Source organism: Vanellus vanellus (genome assembly GCF_965231255.1).
Source record: "Vanellus vanellus genome assembly, chromosome: Z".
NCBI lineage: Eukaryota > Metazoa > Chordata > Aves > Charadriiformes > Charadriidae > Vanellus > Vanellus vanellus.
In genome coordinates this window covers 70310076-70336038 of record NC_138908.1, presented here as the reverse complement: position 1 = coordinate 70336038, position 25963 = coordinate 70310076, and the positions used below count along the sequence as shown (strand labels likewise).

Here is a 25963-nt window from a genome sequence, read left to right as displayed (position 1 = left end):
AGTATACCTGTAGATTGTATTGTAATCTTTATAGCTTGTTGAGCTAAATAAAAATACTATGTTGACTTCAGTTTACTTTGAATTCTATCCTAGAGAGTCTGAATGCAGGATCTGAATTCTTATCTCATTTGTACTGTGTTATTTCCTCCAAAGTAGATGGGTGTCACAATGTGTCTTTTGCTGGATTTCTGTGTAGAAATCCTGTTCACGCGATGTGATCACTATGGGCATGAGTATGTCATGTACATGAAGGTGGTCAGCCTCAGCTAAGCATCTAATTTAGTGTAACCTAATGTTATAGACTTAATCTAGCATATTTATTTTGCAAACAGTGTATGGTTGTAGCCTAATTTCCTACACGTTACTGTCCTATGCTCGATCCTCCTTTCTCTTCCACACTAATAAGCCCAGCTTCCCATTTTATGTCTCCCACCACAATTCTGTTTCCATATTCCTGATCTCTCTCCCTTAAATGATACTTGTAGCTTCTCTTCCTAAATTACTCCATACAATACATTAGCTCCTTCATGTCTCTTCCACTCATTCTAATAATACATGCAACTTACCCTTCCTTTCCACCCATTCCTTATATTATTTATTTACATTCAGTTTGCCAAATAGACGTGGCACAGTTTATGTATTAACTAGAGTAACACATATGCTGATGGGCCATCCAATACCTGAACTGTCTAGCTGCTGATAAGCAGGATAGAGTGGCAAATTTGTCGTTGTTTTTTTCTTCTATGGTAGCACTATTTTCTTCTTTTCCTCCTTTGCCCAGGAGCTCTGCTGTTTTACTTTTACTTTTCTGTCAAAGTATTAGGAATTGACCGATGGACTAAAAATTGGCATGGGAATAGAGGTGGAGAGGTGACATTTAGAGAGATTAAATGTATGACAGTCCATAAACCTGTTGCTTAAAAGTGCTTGTACATTGAAAAATAATATATATGTTCAACTTGCTATATAATTTTACTACTAGTTTTTACAATGAAAAAAATGCCTTCCACATTATAGGAAATATGAAGACAGATAAGAGAAAATACTTTTCCCCATTGATAAACTCTTGTGGGGTTTGAATACTGAAGTTTCTGACTATAGTTAACACTTATAACCTTGTGTAATCTAAAAAAATAACCTAATTACTGAAAACCTTGTAAGAGTAATTATAACCTGGATTGATTTTTTTCATTTAATAGTAAATTAGCAATTAAAAAAGGTGGGGAGGGTTGTTCAAAGTCGTCTTCTTTCAGATGCTCAAAACTTAGATTTAGCTCCAATAATAGAAATTTCCTGGAGACTCGTGTATTTTACTCTGCTTTTCTTAAATCTGTAATACTGAAGCAAGCACGTGTGTGTTTGCACATGTGAAAATAACTGTGTTGAGCTTTTAGTTTGTTACATGTGTGACTTTTATAGGTGAGGAGAAGTTCCTTTTAGGCTCATACAGAGAATCTGTGGACATTTGGAAAAGATCTCTTTGTGAAATCAAGGCAAAAGGTAAGGGATAAATTTTTTTGGGGGTGTATAGGGGTAGGTTGTATAATCACTTTATGTAGTTGTTTGTGACATTCTGCCCTTCGGAAAAAGGGGTCAAGACACATACAGGATACATATTTGAAATTAAACTGGGATTTGAATAGAGACCAGTCAAAACTTAAGTCTGCTCCCCAAGAGAATGCCATACTTTTCTATTTTTAGTACCAGTGTTTTCTTGTGATTATGAAGTACTTGGTACAAAAAAGCTCTGGTTGTATTTCTGAACAAGAGAGACAATGAAAAACAGATGAACAAAAATCCTGGTTTGGTATCATCAGTGTATCCTCAGCAAGTTTGCTGGTAGATAGTAAATCATCTATGACCCAGCAATATGCCCTGGTCGCTAGGAAAGACCAAGGGAATCCTGGGCTGCATAGGGAAGAGTGTGGCCAGTAGGTCGAGAGACATCATTCTCCCCCTCTACTCTGCACTGGTGAGGCCACAACTGGAATACTGTGTCCAGTTCTGGGCTCCCCAGTTCAAGAGAGACAGGGAACTACTGGAGAGAGTCCAGCGAAGGGCAACTGAGATGACTGAAGGACTGGAGCATCTCCCTTATGAGGAAGGGCTGAGAGAGCTGGGAATCTAGCCTGGAGAAGAGAAGGCTGAGGGGAGACCTTATCATTCTGTACAAGTATCTAAAGGGTGAGCTGAAGGAGGATGGAGCCAGGCTCTTTTCAGTGGTTCCCAGTGACAGGACGAGGGGTAATGGGCACAAGTTAGAACATAGGAAGTTCCATTCAAATACACAGAAAAACTTCTTCACGGTGAGGGTGCCAGAGCACTGGCACAGGCTGCCCAGGGAGGCTGTGGAGTCCCCTTCTCTGGAGATTTTCAAGACCCGCCTGGATGCAGTGCTGAGTAATGTGCTCTGGGCAATCCTGCTTTAGCAGGGGAGTTGGACTAGATGATCTCTAGAGGTCCCTTCCAACTCTGAAAATTCCGTGAAAAATCAATTCCTTTAGTAGAAAGGATTCTTTTGTAAAATCAAAAGACTTAGTGTTTGGGGAGTAACAAAACAAAGTAATTTGTGGTAGGAGGTTATTTAGGAGTTGATTTGAAACAGATATTCCAGAGTCTCTTGCCAGGCATAATGAGAAAAAAATTTTGCTGGTTACTAGGAAAAGAATTCAGAATATTGGAAGCTTGGTGGATGTCTAAGCAATTTCATTGTGGTTTAGGCATCCCTTCTTTGAAGGCTAGGCTCTGTTGAGTTCTCCTGTCTTTGTCTGTGTCTTAACAATTACACACTGTATTGTTTTGAAAATTGCCAGATCTCTAGAAGTGAAACCGTTCTGGATGAGCATTAACTCACTAGTAACTTAGAAGTTGTAGGATGATCCTATCTTCTAAAATAGCTGCTCCTGAGTTCTACTTGTTCTCAGAGTAGATATTTACACAGGTATGTTTCTGGAGAGGGAGGAACTAGTACTTTCAATCCTGCTGTGTCTGGTTTTGTGTTTGTTGTTTCTTTTCCAACTGGACTTCTGCCCCTTTTTTCTCTTTCAATGCAGGAGGAAAAAGAACATGTTTTCTTCAGATTAGATACTATCTTGCAATATTATTTTGCCACCTGTATCAATATAACTTGTGTGAGGCTCAGGGACTCTGTGATCATCTGGCAGGAGAGATTTTAAGGCGATCACAGGTCTCAGTGAGGCAGATGGAAAAATTTTCTGGTATGTTTATATTGCATAAAAGTGTGATAAGGTATGTTGATGCTGTTTGAATAACCTAGTGTCTTAAATTCTGTGCCACCACACATACATTGGACAGCATGCTTTTCTCTTTACACTGGACTGAAGTTTGGTTTCAGTGGCTTTAAAGATCTTTTTCTGATCCTCAGATTTTCTTTCAGCTGCACTTGGAGTTAGTGTTTAGGCAGCTTTCACTGTATAATTAATAGTGGAAGCGTAGCCTGTTAAATGTTCTTAGATTCAAATCTGCTTAAGGAAAGACTTTGGGTAACAAAAATGAGGGGGAGGTGGTGTGATTTCATTTTATATTGCTTCAACAGTGGGATTTTTTTTTGCAGATGATTGTAACTTCTTTTTATAAGTTAGAGTAGTAAATCTAGATTTCCAAATTAAATAATTTTTTTTTGACTCAGCACTTATGTAAATTTAGATACTAAGGATCCATCTCTAGTCATTAAAAACCTAGTATAAAAGTGTTTAATATTAATCTTTTACACTAATGGCACATTATATTAAGCTCTGTAAATTACAGTCTTGAAAGCTTGTCAGGAAATTAAGTAATACCATAGTTTGCTTGTTTTAACAAAATGTTTTATAAGGTGTGACTAAACAATTTAGCATTCAAGTTTAAAATAACTTTCATCATAATTTTTCAATTTGATACCTGTTTTTTTAGATACCGAGTATTTTCAGCATGAACTATGGAGGGTAACAGATGTTCATACAGAAACTGCTATGGCTGTAATTCGATCCATGGCACGATTCATGGCCGCTTATTTCACAAATCAGCTGCTCTATATCTTTCCCCCACACAATGTTGACATCCTGCATCCACTTCACATCAAACAAGGTATTTTCTCTAAAAGCAGTTTAATTTGCTGTGCTTAAATCTTTCCATTTTTTTACATGTGTGTCAATGTTGCCTGTTATGCTTTAAGATGGTGAATTATAGTTTCAGCACCCTTAACTGTAAAGGTAAAATAATTTTTCCAGATATTTTTGTTGAGGGGTGTATGTGTCTGTCTGTGGGATTCATGTTTTGTATCTTTTGATCATTGAAAGTCTTTCTGGTATTTAAAGTCAATAGTTTGATGCAATTGAATTATGTCATCCATAGAATAGATTCATAGAATCATTTAGGTTGGAAAAGACCTTTAAGGTCACCGAGTCCAACCATTAACCTAACACTGCCAAGTCCACCACTAAACCATGTCCTGAAGGCACCGCATCTACTCGTCTTTTAAATGCCTCCAGGAATGGTGACTCCACCACTTCCCTGGGCAGCCTGTTCCAGTGCTTGAACACCCTTTCAGTGAAGACATTTTTCCTCACATCCAAACTAAACCTCCTCTGGCACAACTTGAGGCCCTTTCCTCTTGTTCTGTCACTTGCTGCTTGGGAGAAGAGACTGACCCCCACCTAGCTACAACCTCCTTTCAGGTAGTGGTAGAGAGCAATAAGGTCTCCCCTCAGCCTCCTTTTCTCCAGGCTAAACAACCCCAGTTCCCTCAGCCACTCCTCATAAGACTCATGCTTGAGATCCTTCCCCAGCTTTGTTGCCCTCCTCTGGGCACGCTCCAGCAGCTCAATGTCTTCCTTGCAGTGAGGGGTCCAAAACTGAACACGGTATTCAAGGTGCGGCCTCACAAGTGCCAAGTACAGGGGGACAATCACCTCCCTCGTCCTGCTGGCCACACTGTTCTTGATACAGGCCAGGATGCTGTTGGCCTGCTGGGCCAGCTGGGCACACTGCTGGCTCTTATTCAGCCGGCTGTTGACTAACACCCCCAGGTCCTTTTCCACCAGGCAGCTTTGCAGCCATTCTTCCCCAGACCTGTAGCACTGCATGTGGTTGTTGTGACCCAAGTGCATTTGGCCTTGTTTTACTTCATATCATTAGCCTTGGCCCATTGATCCAGCTTGTCCAGGTCCATCTGAAGAGCTACCCTCAAGCGGCCACTCCAACTTGGTGTCGTCTGCAAATGTACTGAGGGTGCACTCATCCAGATTGTTGGTAAAAGATATTAAACAGACCTGGCCCCAATACTGAGTCCTGGGGCACACACCACTTGTGACCGGCTGCCAACTGGATGTGACTCCACTCACCACAACTCTTCGGGCCCAGCCGTGCAGCCATTTTTTTACCCGGTGAAGAGTACACCTGTCCAAGCCATAATCAGCCAGTTTTTCCAGGAGAACGCTGTGGGAAATGGTGTCAAAGGCTTTACTGAAGTTCAAGTAGACAACATCTATGGCCTTTAATCTTGTCCACCAAGTGGGTCACGTTGTTATAGAAAGAGGTCAGGTTAGTCAAGGAGGACCTGCCTTTCATAAGACCATGCTGACTGGGCCTGATCACTTGGTTGTCTTATATGTGCCACGTGATAACACTCCAGATGCCTTCCCAGGCACTGAAGTCAGTTCCCCGGATCCTTTTTCTGGCCCTTCTTGTAGATGGGCATCACACTTGCTAACCTCCGGTCAACTGGGATCTCCCTGGTTAGCCAGGACTGCTGTTAAATTATGGAAAGTGGCTTGGTGAGCACTTCCGCCAGCTCCCTCAGTACCCTCGGGCAGATCCAATCCAGCCCCATAGGCTTGTGTGCGTCTAAGTGCTGTAGCAGGTCACTAACCATTTCTCCTTTATTATAGGAGCTTCATTCTGCTCCCTGTCCCTGTCTTCTAGCTCAGGGGGATGGGTACCCTGAGTCCTACCACTAAGGACTGAGGCAAATAAGGCGTTAAGTACCTCAGCCTTTTCCTCATCCTTGGTCACTATGTTTCTCCCCCTGCCTAATAAAGGATTTTGTTGTTAATGTATTTATAGAAACACTTTTTTTTGTCTTTTTATCGCGGTATCTGGGTTAAGTTCTAGCTGGGCTTTAGCCCTTCTGATTTTTTTCTCTGCATAACCTTCCAACCTCATTGTAGTCCTCCTGAGTGGCCTACCCCTTCTTCCAAAGGTCGTAAACTCTTTTTTTTTCCTTCCAAAACCAAAGCTTCCAGCCAAAGCTCTTTGTTCAGCCAGGCTGAATTGTCTTCTTCCCCACTGGCTTGTCTTTTGGCACACAGGGGCAGCCTGCTCCTGCGCCTTTCAGATTTCCTTCTTGAAGAATGTCCAGGCTTCCTGGACTCCTTTGCCTTGCAGGACTGCCTCCCAATATATTGATTTTTGGTTTTCCCCCCCTCCATTTTTTTTATTTTTATTTTTTCCCATGCTTTGAGGTTAGTAACCTAAATCTGGTATTCAGGTAAAAGGACACTGTATTTTTTCACCTAAATTAAGCAATATTAGAATTTCATGGTTCTTGCACTACTTTTGGCTAAAGATGTAGCTCTGACTGACGTTGATCCTCCCAAAAGTGAGAGAAAAGCAGTGTTTAACAAATAGTTGAATTGGATCTGTGATATGGTGTGACCCAAACTGAAAAGCCAGAGGAAAGCATTTTTTGCTTATTTGACAGTTGAGCTCTTGGAAGCCAGAATGCCGTATCATCAGAACAAGTGGGAATGTCCAGTTGGTTTGTTGTTGAACCAAAATAATACTTGTTAGTTTAAGTCCTGCTTTTCAGTCTTATTCTGAGAATTAGTATTTATCACAGTGAGTGGTTTATCTATTTTCTGCAAGAGATTCTGTTTAAAGATTTTTCCTTGTTAGGAAATTTTTGGTTTTGGAGTTAATTTTTCAAAGTGATTTAATGTCCACAGGAATGAAGAGTTATTCGGCAGTATTGTAAGTACTCTACTAGTAAGTTCATATTAAAATGCCAGATATTCCTCTACAATATTAACTTAATTTGATTGATCAGATTTTCTGTAGTGTGCTTGAATACATTGACTATTTTAATGTTTCTGTGCTACACATGCACTGGTATATAGTTCTTCATGGTCTTTTGGGTGTTTTGATCAGACAGCTTTCCAGATAAAACCTACAAAATAAGACTTTGATTTCAATATTTGCTTTAGTCAAGGATCCGCGTACATGGTGAGACAGTCTTGGAAAAATTGGTTTCACAAGCTGGATTAGTGTGAATATTTCCCTAAATAAAGTTATTGCCTCAACAGTAAACAAAAACTGTGAGAGAAACAAATAAATAACTCCTTAGAATTAATGTTGATCAGCACTGCTACAGGAAAACTGGGAAGTAAAACCTTGGAAAACAGATCTAAACCTCACAAAATAAGAAGATACTAAATTTGTCTTCAGTTTGCCTCCATACACTCTCTTAAAAAATTGTACTGTTCTTTTTGAAAATGCATTGTAGCTTTCTGTCTTCTGCAATAAGCAGCGCAGTGAGTACAAACAACATGGATACACTAGGAAAACTCTCGGAATTTCCGTTTATCTGAGGTGTGTGCTTTGGAATATCCTAAGCATATATAGCATACTTGTAAATGTTTCATCAGATTAAATCTTTAAGAATAACCCACAAGTTTTGTACATACTTACATATCCCGCATTATTAAGCAGAAAAATAGCCTACACCGACCTCACTATTGTATCATAGCATGAGCTGCATTTTCTTGCTGCAGATAAACGCTGTAGTGTACCTCTAATAAAGAGCAATTGTACACTGCAATGAATCCAAAAGCAATGTGAACATATGAATTCTAGATTATTCATCTGATAGCATGCAGATTTACTTAAATTTTAAAATGTGTTTTTGGTGTCACAGAGTTATCTCCTCGTATTATTCCACTGCAACACTGTTTGGTTACCAGAGCTGTCAGGGACCAGAACCTTTCATCTGTGTGGACAGCTGAATATGCTCTTGATTTGTTCTTTATTGGTGGACTCATTCCAGAGGCTGTGTGGTTAACACACAGACTTGGGGACTGGAAGCTGTCTGTTTCAATCGGTGTGGTGTACCAGCTGTATTGTCAGAACTCTGATGAATTTTCAAGGTAAATTTGAGCCTGGAATCAGTATACTGTATTTTGTTATTAATGTTACTTGCATGAAGTTTATTGTAGCAAGACATATCCTTTGCCTCAGAAATTTATATTCCCAGACTCCTATAAGTGTAGAACCTGACATGCCAAGATTAGTTATTTTGTCTTAAATATTGATTTAACAGAGCTTCATTAGATTATCTGTGGGTTTTACTTTGTTATTGATGAACAGTTTCTTGTTATACTTCCAGACTGAAAAACACAGCGTGTCACCTGCCGTTAAGCTTATCGCCAATGCAGACTTTTCAGGAAAAGTTACAATCTTTGTTAGGACAGCCAGTTAATTCTGAAACATCAGGATGTATGAAATACAAACAGTTTACAGGTACATAAAATCATAAATGATTGTGTTTATTTTTCGTGTTATTTCACTGCATGTTCTGTGTTACATGCTGTCTTAAAAAGAAACGATTACCTCCGTCTTCTCCAACATGTTCGTTACTGTTATAATGTATTCAAATATTTTAATTTTAAAGATGTTTGGGTTTTGGCTTTGATCATTCTAAAAAAAGGACTGTATTATCAATCTTGTCTTCTTATTTGATGATATTTGATACTAAATTCAGTTGGGAAGAAAACTGAAGCTTCACTGAAATAAAAAAAAAAATGCTCTGAAGCAAATGTGAATGTGTTAACAGCAGGGAAAGTATCATCATACTTAAAATTAGTTACATGATGGTGTTTAATTTTTGCCTTTCCTTTCTGTTAAAGGGGAAGGGGGTGGTATCTCATAGCCTAACAGCTCCTTCCCCACAGGTCCAACAGCTAGCAAGGCTGAGAATGTATTCTCAGTAGATCCATACACAAAGACACATACGCTAGACATAATATACAGCTGGCCATACAGGTCAACACCTACAGACATGCTCAGCACTTCCATAAACAGCACGAACAGTCCCACCCCATTTCCCTGTCTTGCTGGTCAGGATGAAGGTCTACGTATACATACATACCTATATGTGTGGATCCCTCCAGTAGTGTGCTTAGACCCAGTAGCTCAGTTTCCCAAGTTGCTGGCATCTACATATATGAGCCCACAAAGCCCCAGCCCCATTCCATTTTCTGGTACAGACCTACACACAGATAGTCTTCCCCCAGCACACGTGCTGTCTAAGAGCTCCCACAGTAGCTGGATTTGAATATACAGTCCATCTAGTAGCTAGCTGGTCTGGGATCCTCAATCTTTCCAGGTCCCTTACCCTTAGAGATGCACATACCTGTGTGCACACTGTCTTTCTGGCAGGTGGTCATGAGTCCCTTGGTCTCTCCAGAACCCAAATCCCCTTGTCTTGTTCTTAGTGGCACGCAGACATACAAGCAGATCTTCCAGTTGTTTCTCCAGCAGTTGGCCGGGTCTTCACTGGTCTCTCCACTCACTGCCAACTTCTGTGGTCTTACTGTTGCAAGGGATGCACACACCCCTAGCTGCCAGGGCGCTTCACTTACTCATTGGTTAGTCTGACTGGATAGTTGCTGGCACTCACATGTTCACTTACATAGCCTTGCCTGCTCCAGTTGCTGGCACTATGGGTACATGGGCACTTGGACCCATGGTCCCACTCCAGTTGCTGGCATTTGATTTGACTTAACTCACCTCTAGTCCCTGCAGTTGCTGGCATCCCAGACACACAGGCTGCTGAGGCCACCACAACTCCGTGCCATACCTTTGGTTTCTTTCCTAAAGATCCCATGATGAACCTTGTACAATCCCAAAAAGCTTGCCCCCTGCATCTTGTAGTATGTCCTATCCTTCTTGGTAGTAACCCCTCTTAAGGAAAAAGGTAGTGAAGAGAGCCACCCTCATTGGCTCATCTTGACGGGTTCTGTACCTGGACACTGGGTGTCTGTTTCTCTGAGTACGTAATTTGCTGTTGTGCATCTCTGGGCTTGTGGAGATGAGCCTTTCATGGTTTGATTTTTCTACTGTGAGTAGATGCGTCTAGGTATTATTCGGGTTCCCCCCCTGCTATTGTCTCTGTGCTGCTTTGTATGTGAGCTTTTTATCACACAACCTAATACTTAGCTACTGAAATTCTACCATTTAGCTAGATCAACCTGTCCTTGTTAACATTTTACAGAAAGTTTACTGGCACGATCTCTTTTGCTTGCTCTCTTTCTGTGTGTTTGGAAACCACGTTTCAAGTTCCTGTCAGCAGGTGGATGTTAATTAATCTTTAAGCCATATCCCAAACGCTGTGTAGATTCTTCTTGTGTACTCATTTCCAAGGATTTTATTTCAGACACACACACGTATATGTGCTGTATATAGCAATCTGTAAGTAGAATAGGTAGTGCAAAGATTGAGCAGCGCATATTTCAAGAGAAGCAGGAGGAGTAGAAATAGAAGTCGAGCGCTATAATACTATGCAAATTTCAGGAACCAATTAATGATGTGTGTTAAAAGTCCTGCTCGTTCTAGGAGATGAGGAAAAAATGTAATAAAATGTAAAAGAGGTCAAAGAAATACATTTCCCATTCCTTGATCATCATACTCACTAATAAAAAGAGTTGTTGTAGTCATTATTAATAACATACCTAGTTTATATGTGCTTGGTGAGACTGATTTGCCAGAATTTTATGGCAAGCAAATGCATGGCTGAAAAGTTCAGTTCTCTATCTAGAAAGGCAATAGTTTTCCCCTTAATGTGGCAAAAAATGAAGTTAATAATGGAATGCTGTTTTCAAATGTGAGAGATCTCTTAAAGCAAGTAGATGTGATTATATACATTGTCAATAGGTGAATGCAAATTCTGAGAACATACCCTCATGTTTTCTGAATGAAAGTCATGTATTAATTGACTGAATTCATTTATTGGTTTCTGTGCTTAATGTTTTATAGATCCCATTGAAGATGAAGATGCAAATGTTCTTTATAGTTCAATACAGGAACTACTGAAAGCAGCTGTTATGGCAGATGCTGATATTCTCTCAGAGACGTTTCAGCTCTTGATGGATTCTGCCAAGGACCTTAGCAGAAAATTGTATGGTTTAGTTCCAGATGGGCTTTATCTTCCAGCACCGCCATTATACTGTCCGCAGCCAGCTTCACTCAGTGAAGTAAGCATGCAAGTTAGAAGTTTCTTGGGTGTTTGAATGTATTTATGAAATAATCATGATCTTTATTGTGGTTTTCTGTCTGGTTTTTCCATGTTCTTTCATTTACCTAAGTAGCACCATAGTGGTGAGAAAGTATGTGTGCCTCTGTTTTTTCCTGAAAGGATCTATCGTCTAAAGAAGGAGGGAAATATTCTTAGGAGCAGAAACAATGTTTAGGTCAGATTCCTTATTGTGTATGTCCTTCCTAATTTGGGGGCTTGATTTTGTCTTGGAATTTGCATTTTCCAGGAAGACTGCAATGACATTCTTTTGAAAATTGAGAGAGAAAGTCGTCAGAAAGTGTCAGGAGTTCTTCAGCGAATTATCTTGCTCTTCCGGGCTGCTCGTTGTTCCTGCCTTGCAGCGCAGTGGTATATGGCCCAACTGAAGTGGGCAAGAAAAGTTATGCAAAAAGTAAGCATTTGATGTGGTTTTTTGTAACGTGATTGTCAGTCGTAAATATTACTGACAAGCTTGAAATTGCATCGCAGAAGCATTCAGTCTCATCTGGACTTCTATGTCACATTTTTTAAATGGCATGTGTTTCTGTACCCACTTTGTAATGTACAAACTAATTTCTTTCTCCATTTGAAAGAAACAGGTGATTTTAATTGAGAATTGTAGGTATTAACTGGAAGTGTGCTCCTGATCACTTAGGGTTGAATATGTAACAGAGAACATCATGCTCACTGCAGGTAAAGTGGTCATCTTAGTGCACAGAGCACAGGAATTACAAGATCTCATTCTGCTCATGTGTATTTTGTTTCCACAGAAACAAGCTTGGAATATATTGATTAAAAAATTTTGTGTAAACTCAGGCTTTTTTTAGGTCATTGTTACACAGCCACTTAACGAAAGTTGACTTGCTACAGAAGGGGGTGCATGTGACTGTCTTCCTTGCCTCAACACTCCTGCAGCAGCAGTCATGCAGTGATCCAGATCAGGAACTGGTCTGACTGATAAATACTTCCTTCTTTTTGCTCATTGCATGGTCACACGCTTAATGCTGGCACAGGGAGGTAGGTGATCAGAAGTACCAGCTGAAAAAGGAGGGAGAACTAGTCTGCCTTGGTTCATAGCACCCTGGACTGTGTTGGATTAAACTGGTTTCCTAATAGCAGGAATCGTAGTTCTTCTTGTACTTTGTTGCTCTTGTATTTCATGGTAATCATAAGTAACATGAGTACCAGGCAAACAAAAGCATTTTTTGTGCCATAGCTCATACTAAACATGTTCCTTTAAATGAATTTTCAGAATACTGATTTGAACAAAATAGAAAGCAAGCTTAAGGGAATTTTACTGATCTTGGCAGTATTTTGCTAATAACTGAGAGGCTGTACGTTTAGTAGCGATACATACAAAGCTTTAACTGATTTTTCTTTCCAATTTGATTGTTTATTTTTACTATCTATAGATTCGAATGAAAGGATCTCTTTCTTCGTTAAGTCCATTCCCAGAGACTTTGCTTCGTTACTCCAATTTCCGCACTGTTTTCTATAGATGTACATCTTCTGGAGACCATCAGTTTGATGATATTACCTGTAAAATTTTAGGTCTGTATGCGATAAAACATAATAATTTAGAGCTGGAAAAAAGAACATAAGTGAAAATCCACAGGCGCAAAGAAACTCTTGTTAGCTTGAAATAATATACTGCAATGTGTGCAGAAACACGTTCTTTTTCCAGCTTTTACGTTAGTTATCAAAACTTAATCTGAAAGTTGCGGTTCTGGATTGTTGTGAAAGTTGCGGTTCTGGATTGTTGTGAAAGTTGCGGTTCTGGATTGTTGTGAAAGTTGCGGTTCTGGATTGTTGTGAAAGTTGCGGTTCTGGATTGTTGTGAAAGTTGCGGTTCTGGATTGTTGTGAAAGTTGCGGTTCTGGATTGTTGTGAAAGTTGCGGTTCTGGATTGTTGTGAAAGTTGCGGTTCTGGATTGTTGTGAAAGTTGCGGTTCTGGATTGTTGTGTGTGTTACAGATCTGACATGTGAAAGAAGATGAACACTAACTGGGGCTGCAGAGCACTGTTGAAACTCAAGAATGAGTACTTTTTTTTTCTTTAACCACTGTTAAGATAATGTTAATTCCTTCTAGCTAAAAATCTCAAGCTGTTTTATTTCATGTATTTAAACAGAATCTCACCATATTGTATGTTTGTGTCATAGGTTGGTTCAGAGAGCTATGTGCATTGTGTTGGATGTTTCATGTTCGTGAAAGATTATCTGACAACTGTAGGCGCTACCAAACTGCAAGGGAAAATATTGACAATCATAAGGTATTACTAAATATAGTGAAGATATATTTTAATTGCATAAAGCTGTAAGAAGAATTCTAAAGGTCTGCTGAATGTTTCTGTGAGAATTTTTATTTGCTTAATAGGACAAAATTAGCACAGTGCTATAATGTGCAGTAGTAAGCTTTTGATGCTACAGAATATTGTTGTCCATGTGAACTACATCTTTCTAATAGTATTTCTGTTGAGCTTTTGCTTGGTGTTTAACTCAGATAATTGAAGAGATACTGCCAGAAGAGCAATAGTTTCTACAGTTGTTGTCTACCTAAGTATTTCTTTCTTTTTTTTTTTCATTAGATTCAGATATTTTGGGTGTTTCCTGACGAATATATATACTTAACACACCAAAAAAAAATTTTTGGCTGCATTTAAATATACATGGTTTAAAAAAAAAAAAAAGAAAAATACTGAAATTTAATCATGTTTTCTCTACTTATACCCTCAGCAATTGATGTCAGAGGTCAAGGAAGAGAGGGAAAGAAACTACTAGCATGATAATTGTCATATATTCTGTAACAGTACAGATGTTGATTTGCGTCCTGTCTATTCTAGCAACTCAGTTGTCCTTAGCAAAGGTTGCTTCCTTTTTAAAACAAGTCTCTTCAACAGAAAAATCAAGCTTCAAATAAACAGGATGGCTCTTGTTTCCAATAGTGGAATAGTCTGATTTTCCTGTGTTTTGTGTGATAGGGGCAAATGAGACAGAAACCACTCATTGTTTCAAAATAAACTGTTCTGTGTTAAAAGCCTCTTGGCTGGCTTAAATATCTTGCTCTCAAGAAAAAATTTGTGATTGCCTTAAATCACACTAAAATTATTACTTCACCTGGTAATTCAGTATATTTAATCAATTACAGCCAGTTTAGTCAAATCCTCAAGTTTTACTCTAAACGACTGCAGACAGACTCTTCAGCAGAGTGTTAATGGAATTGTTTCCTAAGCTGGTTTAAAAAAAGCTCTTTTGTTTTTTTTTTTTCCCTTTTTTTTTTTTTTTAATAGAAGTTACGGTCCTTTACAACCTTAATCTGTCTCCTAGCATTGTATACTTCTGTGTTTGGCAGTTAAGTTAGAGATTTCTATTTTCTGTTGGTTAGGGAAGAATCATTACCATTTGCAATGTATGAGTAATTTAGCTGAAATATATTGTTCATATCAATTAATGTTTCTATAGCAAGGTGGTTTTTTTTAGGATCTGAAGAAGAATGAATATGATGCCTCTGTAGTTGAGCATTGTCTGAATGCAGTGGAGTGGGCTTGTCGAATGCTGCCTTTCTGCAGGTTTATGAATGTGGAAGAATTAGTTCAAGATGTAATTTTGAGTCTGCTTGGAGAATTGCCACCAATGAAAAAGGTAAAAGACATTAAAGCTGGAACAGAAGCAACAGAGATGATCTCAAATATTTCTCCTCCTAAAAGCTACTCATTAGACTTTATAGAAGTGTAAATTCTGTTGAAAATGATACCTTACTTGTGTTAGCTACTTGAAACGATACTTATTTTGTGCAGGTGGCAGAGATTTTCGTAAAAGCATTTCCTAATCCTGAAGATATAAGAGTTCCACTAAGAGATAAATATCATGGACTTTTACAGCGACTCAGACACAGTGTCGTTAAAGGTAATGTGTACCCTTCTTCAGGAAATATTAAATAAACTTTCGTTTTTACCCTATTCATTAATTGACTCCTGTCAATATCCCATGTAAAACAATTATTGTAGTTTTCACTTAGACAACTTTGAGAGAGTTTTGTGGCAAATTTTCTTTCTGGTATGTCTATACCAGTAACGGAATATCATGGCATCCAAGTTGATTGTGTTTCTTCATTTTATCACAGTTTCTGTCTGTATTTCTAAATGGCTATGATTTATGATGATTCCAAGTTTGTTCATGTCTCAATTTGAGAGAATAATTGAAAACTGAAAAGTTTGCATTTAAAATCTCTTGGATTTCTTTCTTTCAGTTGGTCCTGAAAGTGAAGAAATGATGTCTGTTGTTATACAATCTACTGAAAAAATGAGAATGAAGACCTTGAGACGTGTAATAAGGAATATAGGGCCCATAGAAATTAATATTTGGGAGCCAGCAGAAGAGGGAGCAGCAGATGATGAGACACGCTGTTATGACAGATTCTCATTAGGCACTAGTCTAAGCAGAAGCACACTTACTGATCTTGAGAATCCTCAGCTATATAGTGATGCTGACACAGCAGATACGCTTTCTGATGCTTTATTTACTGAAGAAATGAGAGCTCAAACACCTTCACTCCAAAGGTATGAAAGAAATGGCAGCAGAAAGCTTTTTATTTAAAGAAAAAAGAGGAAAAAAAAAAAAAAAGAAAAAAATTGTTTCTTACAGTTCAAGTAATCTCACCAAACTGGATAATTGGATAATTGTCACTTTGGATAATTTATCAAATGAAGAACTACAAATTTACCAAATCTTAGAACTCCTGGTTCTAAGTTATATCAATTACTATGTGACTGATATGTTTTTGGAGTGTAAATTATTACCAGCTATGACCACATTCATATATGTTGCTGTCTATGTAAAAACCGTGGATTTTACATGTGATTAATTTGCCACCTTAACATTGTATTAATGTAAATTTGGGTTTGCTAGTTTCCTGGTTTTAACAATAGAGGAAGAAAAGGAACTAATGTTTCTTTTACTTACTTTTTAATGTAATGCTTCTTAAAATGGACTTTAGCATTAATGATACCTATGTTTGTTGTCTTACAGGGACAGTGAACAGCAGAGACAAGGAGAAATAGGTAGCAAAAATACCACACAAAAGATAAAAGCCCTTAATTGGAAAACAAAACATAAAGTACATGGAAAAGACATGCGTAATCAGTGTAATTTGCCTGTAGTTGGTGCATGGGAATTTGAACGTGATGATGATGAATATGTTAATTTTTTAGAACTCTTTTTGAGTTATGTTCTTGAGAGAGACCTGTTAAAGTACAGTGAGCTTGGAATTCCATTTCTTACTAGCTTTTCTGGACTTCTTCGAGAGCATGAATTAAACTCTCTCTTTTTTGATGTTCATACAACACTAAAACGTCGACAAAGCAAAACTAGAAGCCAAAATGTGTTTAGAGCAGGGTCTTGCTATACTGTCACCCTAGCACCTTGTGATCCTGAAACAGTGTCTGTCTATAATGAAAACCAAAATGTTTTGGAAAATCCAACCATTTTACAGTCCGTTGTACGGACAACAGAACCTTCTGTGCATAACCTAATGAAAGGATGTAATGAAGGATTATTTGGTTTAAAACACAAGTCAATTTACAGAGCTCGCAGTGACAATCAAGGAATTACTGTTGTACCAGCAACCCAGACCTTTCCTAACCATGCTTTCTGTAGCCTGCAAGCTCAGGCGACTTCTAAATATGTTTACGAAACAGTTGATATAGTTGATACTGTACCAGGAGATGACCTAGCTATAGAACTGATGGGTAAGTTGAGCAATATTGCAAAATTGCTTGAGTGGATGATTAGATGGTCTGATAAAAGACTGCTCTGTGGTTCTAATAAGCAAGATTCCTTAGAAGAGAGTCTCCCAAGGATACATGTGAAAACATCATCAGCTGCTATCCTTACTTCTTTGTGGCTGTTAGAACAGTTATACAGAGATGGATCTCAAACAAAGAGCATAAAATTTAAGGTAAGGAAGAGGATGGGGTAAGTGGCAGTGAACTGTGTGAGTTAGTTATGCCAATAAAGAAAAGCACGCTCATCTTTTACCTCATAGTTACATTCTCAGTAAAACCTGGAATATTTAGTAATAGCCTTTCCTTTAATGGTTGCTAGGAAAAGAAAAGCATTCAAGGAATACTGGAATTCTGCCTGTAGGAGGACTTTGGAGATTAAAGTTCTGTTTGGAAGTCCTGTTTAAAATCTAACTCATTTGTCTAGATACCACATTATTTGAGCAAATTGCTACAAGTTTGGCCATTGTGTCTAAAATTAGACATCATCTTTGAAGAAACCTAATATTGGAGATGGAGACTATGGAAAAGCAAGACAAAGAATAAAGAAATAAAGAAATAGTTTCTATGGGGAGTCCTAAATTTAGATTCATTTGTGTTTGATGACAGCGCAGATACAATCTGACTGGAGTACGTAAACTAGTTCAAGATTACTGAAAAGTGAATTTTGAATTTCTGTGTACACTGTTACACAGAGTTGGAGAATGTATGTTAATATAAAAGAAATTATTAATAGATTATAAAAGAAGCGATTTGTTAATATGAAAGAACCTGTTGAGTATTGTTTTATTTTATATTTAGGGACAGCTGGATCACTTCTCTTTAATTAAGGCTAAATGGAAGTCTTTGAGGGGAGAGGGTTGTATAGGTTTTTAGAGGTTTTTCTCCCAGATCAAAAGAGATTTTGTCTTGGTTTTGGCTTGTATTTTCTGTTTTCTGACAAGTACCACCTGTATTTTACTTTCAGCTTACTGCCAAAATTTTGTGCGTGCATCTAACTGCCTGATGATGGCTTTTTGCCTCTCATGCTGTCTTCAGTGATAATTGTAGAGTTTTGTACTACACATGATGAAGGTCAAATCGTATTGTATATCTTTGTATAGAGTATATTTAATTGTCACATAGCATGTTTGGCAATTGATGCTGAAAAACCTCTCTTATGTTTCCTTTGGATAATTCAGAGTGCCATTGCTTCACTTAATGCAAAAAGGGGCAAAACTCAGGTTGCACAGGCAACTGCAAATCCAGAATTTCTCAGCTCTATAATGGAGAAAATATGAAGTTAAGCATAAACATACTACATGAAATAGTTGGGAATTTTTTTTTAAAGTATCAGGTATCTTTTTTTTTTAACTAGTGAATTTTCATTATCATTACTATCAATAGAGTCCGGATAATCAATCTCTGAAAGAATTTGCATCTGAATCTCTATCAGAAGCCCCATCTAGGACAGAGAAAAAAAGTAGTATGAATGAAGGCTCTTCTATACTGGCCAGTCATCCTCTTGATGTCCAGAGCCCGCAAGCCTACGATGATCTTTGTGAAACTAGTTTTGGGTAATTTGTTTTTTTTTAAAACCTAAGAAGTCTAGTTGGTTGTAATTCCTCAGCTAAGCAGCAAGTCAGTATGAAGAGTTCTACTGTTATTACCTATTATATACATGTCAAACTCATGCATGTTGTTTACAGCTGCATAAAGCAGATGAAATATTCTCCATCAGCAGATGTACCTCTGAGTAGAAATCAATGTAGCTGTTACATATGAAGTGAATTGTACATGGTTATTTATAAACTTAGTGATGTGGAAATGGAATCTAGATTTCTGATAAAATTAATATCATGGTTTTCTCAAAGAATTCAGATAACTTACACTCTGTTTAGTGTAATTTTCTTTCTGTTGAGATGAGCATTTACAATGTTAGTTTATTTTCCCTGAATGTGTAATCTAGCTATGTTCATATGTGTACAGTCAGAAAAATAGATGGAAAAGACAATGAATATTTTAGTTATTAGTGTCTTACACAGTTGTGAAGATGGATATTCCTGAAGTCCTTTGTGAGATTTCTCTTCATCTTTTGCTGAACTAAAGAAACAAAAGATCTTTGGTATTAGTATTCTTAGACATTATTGTGTGTCTTCTCTGACAAGAATTTATTTAGGTGAAATTCAGAGACAAAATGTATATGAACATTGATTATATCACAGCAGTGTTTATTTTAGTTACACACTAGCCTGCAATCTGAGAGGAACAGCATACTGACACTATGTCAGATACTTGTATTATTTCTGTTATTGATTACCTTTTGTAATTCCCATTACCAGAATGTGTACAAAGTCAAAATATTTTGATGAGAAGGAAATTAATCACCGGAATTATTCTTTACCTCATGTTACTGAAGATCTTAATGAAGTGGGACCATTTGTTCGGGAAGAGTTAGATGTAACATCAGAAAGAGGTTTGTTTTTATGGTGTATCCTTTTACTATGTCTGACATATAAAACAGTAGGAGTTTTGCCTAAGTAGGATTATATGTCCCTCTGTTTATTTAATAAAAAAATAGAAATAAGTTTTCATTGTTCTATGGAAATTATTATTTTATCTGTTAAATATATATATATCAAATTTTGGATCAGTTTTTCACTTACGTAACTTCTTTTTCCTCTAGAGATAGGCCAGTGTATATTAACATATTTAATTCTGTCATTTACTTTTATTCCAAAAGTATTCATGCAACTGTGTAAAATACTATTTGAAAATTGTAAGACCCAAGTATGCGTAGATTAAGTTTATCATAGTCCTAGCATGAAAATCACCTTTTTTTTTTTTTTCTTCAGGTGCATGCATCATCACCAGTAATAACACAAATTTTGAATTTGCTGAGACATCTCTCAGCTCCTTTCTGCTTGCTAGGGAAAAGGCGGACTGATGTGACCAGTTGACAGAAATAACATAATAATGCTCTATGTCATGTAGTTTTGTGATTTAGAGTAATTGTGTTTATTTTGTAGAGTTCTTTGAGGAGCCATATGAAACTCCAAAGAGCTCCAATAGCTTTGTCAAGATCAAGCCTGTAGAACACCACAGAGGAAAGGCAAGTTACCATCTTGTATAGAAGCATCAAATTATTATAAATACTCTTTTCAAAATATCCTGAATTCCTTGATATACTTAAGAAATTGAGGGCTTAAAGTGTTTAGGATTGATGATTTTTCTCCACTGCTTAAATCAATAATTAAAGTCATAAGTAATTAAACAGTAGTAAAGTGTGATCTGCTGTGAGCACTTTTGAAAACTGAATTATTGTTTGTAAAACTAAATGTGTATGCCTATATATACAAAATATCTAAAATTATATATATAAATTAAATCTATATAATGCGTAGTACTGCATATAAATATATAAGATTATGTTTGCACACATATATGCAAAAGCATCTAAATTTAAAAAAAAACAGATGGTCTTCTGGTTAATAGACCAGATGTTTATTTTTTACACTAGAAAGCTGTATTAAATAACTTCTTTTTTTTCTTTAAAAATGTGTGCTGTCTCTGAAGTTGTCACAGGGTGATTAAGTAAAACCTCTACCACTTGTTTGCATGCTTGCTTGTTTTTAAATTAAATATGGAAAGATGTTTATTTTGCTCCTGCCTGAAAACAATCTGGATCTGTAAACAAGCCTTGTTTTTTCATGCATCATCTTTCGTAGTAAGTCTCCTTTGTTTGAAATTGGCTAAGGGCTATTATGCTGAGATGTGAATTGCAGTGCCTCAATGTACTTGCCTGTAGTACTCAAGATTCAGTGCTGTTAATGGGATTAGAAACAATAAGTGTATTGCAATCTTCAGTTCTACAATGCATTTCTCAAGTGTTCTGTTCTCTGGTATTTTCTACAGTGCAATTCTCTAGTGAATCTGTGGCATGTGTAAAATCCTGCATTTGTTTCAGTTTCTTAGTTAGTAGATAGTTTGTGTGTAATAAGGTTCTTTCTACATTTTCATCTTTAACTAGGGGATGCAAAATTAGCAGAGTGTATTTCAAGGGTATTGTATGGGTATGAATGTGAAAAGAAAAACTCATCGTAATGACTTAAAAAGGATACTCAGATGATTCATTAGGATACCTCCTTATTTCTGATCTGTAGCTGTCCTATGATAAGTATGTAATTTTGATTATTTTTCAGTCAGATTTTTTCAAGTGGCTGATTTATCAAAAGTATGTTTGCCTTATGCTAATAAAATAATACTTTATTGAAGCAGAAGGGGGATATAAAAATTTACAAGTTCAGATGCATCTTTTTATATTCCAGCAGGTCTCCATTTCAGATGTAGATAGTCCCCAGGAAGATCAAAAGGTGGAAGAAACAAAGAAAGGAAAGGCTGAACAAAATGCGTGAGAGACTTATTTTTGTTGTTTTAAGTACTCTTTTTACTTTAGATTTTAAAGGAAAGTTATTTTGTTCATTATGGTATCAAGTGAAGTCTCAATGGGTTCTTGCTGTTTATAGCAACAAACTCATAGTTTGAAACTAAATTTCAGTCATCTTCTATTTCACATATACAGGCATTTCACATATACAAAGTTTTGGGTGGATGAGTAGTTATTTTATTAATGATAAGTAAAAGAGGCATGGTTTGTGGGAAGGTGTATTTTATATCTGGGAAGAAGATAGAGAATAACTGGAAAAGCTTTCAGATACACAGTTCCTTCTCCAGACCTGAAATAGGAGCAGCATCTTCGGGCTAAATACAGGTGGAGAACCATTATTCTAGGAAATTTTAACAGCTAATTTGCTACATAATGTGCAAGAAAGAGAGGTTGGTGTCTAGGAAGCAGAAGGTGAGATAAAAATGGATATGGGTGATAAGCTTGTTGGCTCCTGCAAGAGGGATGGAGGTATTTTACACAACTTAAGAAATTTACTTCATTATGATCTTTTTAAAATTTTGTTTTAAAATATCTATACATTTATAATACAATATATTATAAAATTATAGGAACAGTCCATAAACCTAATTGTTACATCATCTGTTTGAACAGATTACTTTTTAGTTTGATTTTCTCTGAAGTTTTTCAAGGAAAGAAACTGTATTTTGTAAACACAGGGTTCGTTAAGTTTACCATGAGGAATCTTGGTCTTTTGTGGTTTTTTTTCTTTTTTTTTAATGACAGAAAAGTATCAACCTATTTTTATTATTTCAGTTAGCTTTCTTCTTTAATCCACCAAATTTGTTGTAATGAAATGTTTTGCTCTGATATACAGTGCCTGAATATCTTAATATTTAGGAAATCTTATTAATTGTATTGGCATATAAATAAATATTCCTGTTTATATATAGTGTTTGTGAAAAACTTTTACATGGCTTAATTTTAGAAAGACTTAGAATCCTCTACTATTTTATACCGATACATTTTTATTTTGAAAGAAACAGAAATGACTGCACATAATACGGCCCTCAAGGATTTCTTATGATCCTGACTTTTCTTTTTTAGGAATGCAGATTGTGGTGATATTAACAGTATTGCTTAAATTGGATTTTCTGTTCTTTTGTCAATTCAGATCAGCCTGGGTTTTGCTTGCAGTTTGTGTTGAATAGCCAGAACCTTTTCAGTGCTTTTGTTTCAGTTTCTGATTGCTAGGGAGACGAAGCACAAATGTCAATATTTGCCAGCTCAAATTGCAGTGTAATGCCCTAATTGAAGCCATGCAGATCAGTATAGCACTGATCAGGTGGCTTTCAGGTTTTTTATCTCCTACTAATTAAAATACTTTTTCAGGAGGTTTTATATATGTGTATATGTGTACACACACACGTATATAAATGTATATAAAATGAAAATTAACGGCATAACAAATTATTGTAGTATTTACAATACTCTTTTTTTTTTTTATAGCATGACTGAAGTTGTTACTAGCACCATTGCTCAATCATTCCCTCTAGAACAAGATGCAGAAGTTCCCAGGTAAGATAAACCTGTAATGTTTTATATAATAAAGAATTGACTATCCCTATTAAATTTTCAGTCTGAATAATATGATGTGTAGATTTGATGACAAAATATTTGCAGGTATAGTATATTGTACCTGCAAACTGTAGTACTAAGTAGCCTCTCCTGAAACCTTTTTGTACTGTAATCCTTGAGGATCATATACTCTAGTTTGTTGTCCAGAATATCACATGAATCAAACATGTTAATTCAGAGCTACCAGATTGCAAGAGAATCACAGAATCACAGAATTTTCAGAGTTGGAAGGGACCTCTAGAGATCATCTAGTCCAACTCCCCTGCTAAAGCTGGATTGCCCAGAGCACATTACTCAGGACTGCATCCAGGCGGGTCTTGAAAATCTCCAGAGAAGGGGACTCCACAACCTCCCTGGGCAGCCTGTGCCAGTGCTCTGTCACCCTCACTGTAAAGAAGTTTTTCTGTGTATTTGAACGGAACTTCCTATGTTCCAACTTGTGCCCATTACCCCTCGTCCTGTCACTGGGAACCACTGAAAAGAGCCTGGCTCCATCCTCCTTCAGCTCACCCTTTAGATACTTGTACACAATGATAAGGTCTCCCCTCAGCCTTCTCTTCTCCAGGCTAAAGAGTCCCAGCTCTCTCAGCCCTTCCTCATAAGGGAGATGCTCCAGTCCTTCAGTCATCTTAGTTGCCCTTCGCTGGACTCTCTCCAGCAGTTCCCTGTCCCTCTTGAACTGGGGAGCCCAGAACTGGACACAGTATTCCAGTTGTGGCCTCACCAGTGCAGAGTAGAGGGGGAGAATGACCTCCTTTGACCTACTGGCCACACTCTTCCCTATGCAGCCCAGGATTCCATTGGTCTTCCTGGCAACCAGGGCACATTGCTGGCTCGTGGATAATCTACTGTCTACTAAGACCCCCAGATCCTTCTCCTCAGAACTACTTCCCAGCAGGTCCGCCCCTAACCTATACTGGTGCTTTGCATTCTTCCTTCCCAGGTGCAGGACCTTGCACTTGCTGTTGTTGAACCTCATTAGGTTCTTCTCTGCCCAGGTCTCCAGCTTGTCCAGGTCACGCTGGATGGCAGCGCGGCCCTCTGGAGTGTCAGCCACCCCACCCAGTTGGTATCATCAGCAAACTTGCTGAGGATACACTCTGTCCCCTCATCCAGGTCATTAATGAATATATTAAACAAAATTGGACCGAGTATTGACCCCTGGGGGACACCACTGGTTACAGGCCTCCAACTAGACTCTGTGCCGCTGATCACAACCCTCTGAGTTCTGTCCCACAGCCAACTCTCAATCCACCTCACTGTCACCTCATCTAGCCCATACTTCCTCAGCTTCCTAATGAGGATGTTATGGGAGACAGTGTCAAAAGCCTTGCTAAAGTCAAGGTAGATGACATCTACGACTCTCCCCTCATCCAGCCAACCAGTTATAACATCATAGAAAGCTATCAGATTGGCCAAGCATGATTTACCCTTGGTAAATCCATGTTGACCACTTCCAATAACTTCCTGTTCCTCAATGTGTTTGGAGATGACATCCAGAATGAGTCGCTCCATTACCTTCCCAGGGACAGAGGTGAGACTAACCGGTCTGTAGTTCCCTGGGTCGTCCTTCTTGCCTTTTATGAAAATCGGAGTGATGTCAGCCTTCCTCCAGTCCTCAGGCACCTCTCCTGTTCTCCATGACCTTTCAAAGATGATGGAGAGTGGTCTAGCAATAACATCTGCCAGCTCTAGTGATACTTTTGTTTTCTGGTTCCAGACAGAATCATTATAATTATATAATATTACTATAGAAGATACACTGTTAAATAAAACACCTAAACAATAACATTATAAACTTGCATTCATATTTTTATAAAGTTATTAAAATGCATATGTCCTACAGCAACTGCCAGGTACACATAAATATATACATAATATTTCTATAAACAGGGAGTATGTTGGAACTGGGAGAAGGGGTCAGGAGTCAATCTCATGCTTTTACTTCTAGAACAGTCCTCTGAGTTTTTTCAGTTTAAAGAAAGATCTGAAGTACACATTTGTTTGGATTTCATTTTCATGTGTCTCTAATCTCATTTCCTTCTTGATTTTTTTCATGCCAGCTTCTTAAAGAAAAAACTTTTCTCAAACTTTAAGGGTTTTGAGCAGCCATGCTTAGACATTCTAATTGTATTCCAAAAGATTTCCTGTGGCCTTTCACACCTATGACATATCCAAAACCTTTTAAGTATTACTCATTAGCCACTGCTTTAAGCTTCTGTTTCTTCACATGCTTGGAGACCATCCTGCTCGGTTGTGAAAAATCCTCCAAAGGTTGCCTGTACCCATAGAAATGTCAGCATCTTAAACAGAGGAATGTGTTTTGGGTCAATTTCTGTTGATGTAGGTAGAGTCCTTCAGTTTCTTTATAGCTTAATGTAAATCCTAACCCTCTCTTCTTTATTTAAGGGCTTTATGTACTTAATGGTCTTTACCTACTAAACGATCTAATTATCTCTGAGAAAATTCAATATATTGTATTATCTGGTACAAGTTATTTTAATTCTTTTCTATCTGAAATTTTATATATATATATATGAAGTCAACTTTAATTTTTTCACTGAAAGCGTATCTCACATCTCTCTTATTTCAGTTAATAATGTCCTTCTCCATTTTCCATCAGCTGTTTGGTTTCATGACTAACCAGGCAGCCCTCTTTCTGTCAAATCATTGCTTTTTGCATATCTCTAGTAAAGATAACATTTCAGACACCCTTGTAACTAAGAATTCAGGTAGAACTTACGTCTTTACTACTGTCTTTCATTCATTGTTTTAGGAAGCATTAGGAAAAAGCTGCCATACGTACTCTCCAATGAAGATTGTGCAGTATTAATTATTAAATTTTTCCTACAAATTAATAACGCTGTAGAAAAATG

The 25963-nt window shown here is 37.5% G+C and overlaps 1 protein-coding gene across 1 annotated transcript in view; it reads left to right on the top strand.

Moving 5' to 3' along the window:
- CPLANE1 (ciliogenesis and planar polarity effector complex subunit 1) overlaps positions 1–25963 on the top strand; it is a gene marked incomplete at its 5' end in the record, with an annotated part of 66458 nt that overhangs the window by 13516 nt on the left and 26979 nt on the right. The window contains 18 exon segments of the mRNA XM_082497240.1: positions 1420–1500; positions 3054–3218; positions 3913–4086; positions 7913–8141; positions 8381–8514; positions 11029–11246; positions 11535–11699; positions 12700–12838; positions 13449–13558; positions 14766–14927; positions 15083–15191; positions 15535–15844; positions 16314–17241; positions 18452–18621; positions 19387–19534; positions 20076–20156; positions 21373–21455; positions 22959–23027. Of these exon segments, the coding sequence (XP_082353366.1) occupies positions 1420–1500; positions 3054–3218; positions 3913–4086; positions 7913–8141; positions 8381–8514; positions 11029–11246; positions 11535–11699; positions 12700–12838; positions 13449–13558; positions 14766–14927; positions 15083–15191; positions 15535–15844; positions 16314–17241; positions 18452–18621; positions 19387–19534; positions 20076–20156; positions 21373–21455; positions 22959–23027 (3475 nt within the window).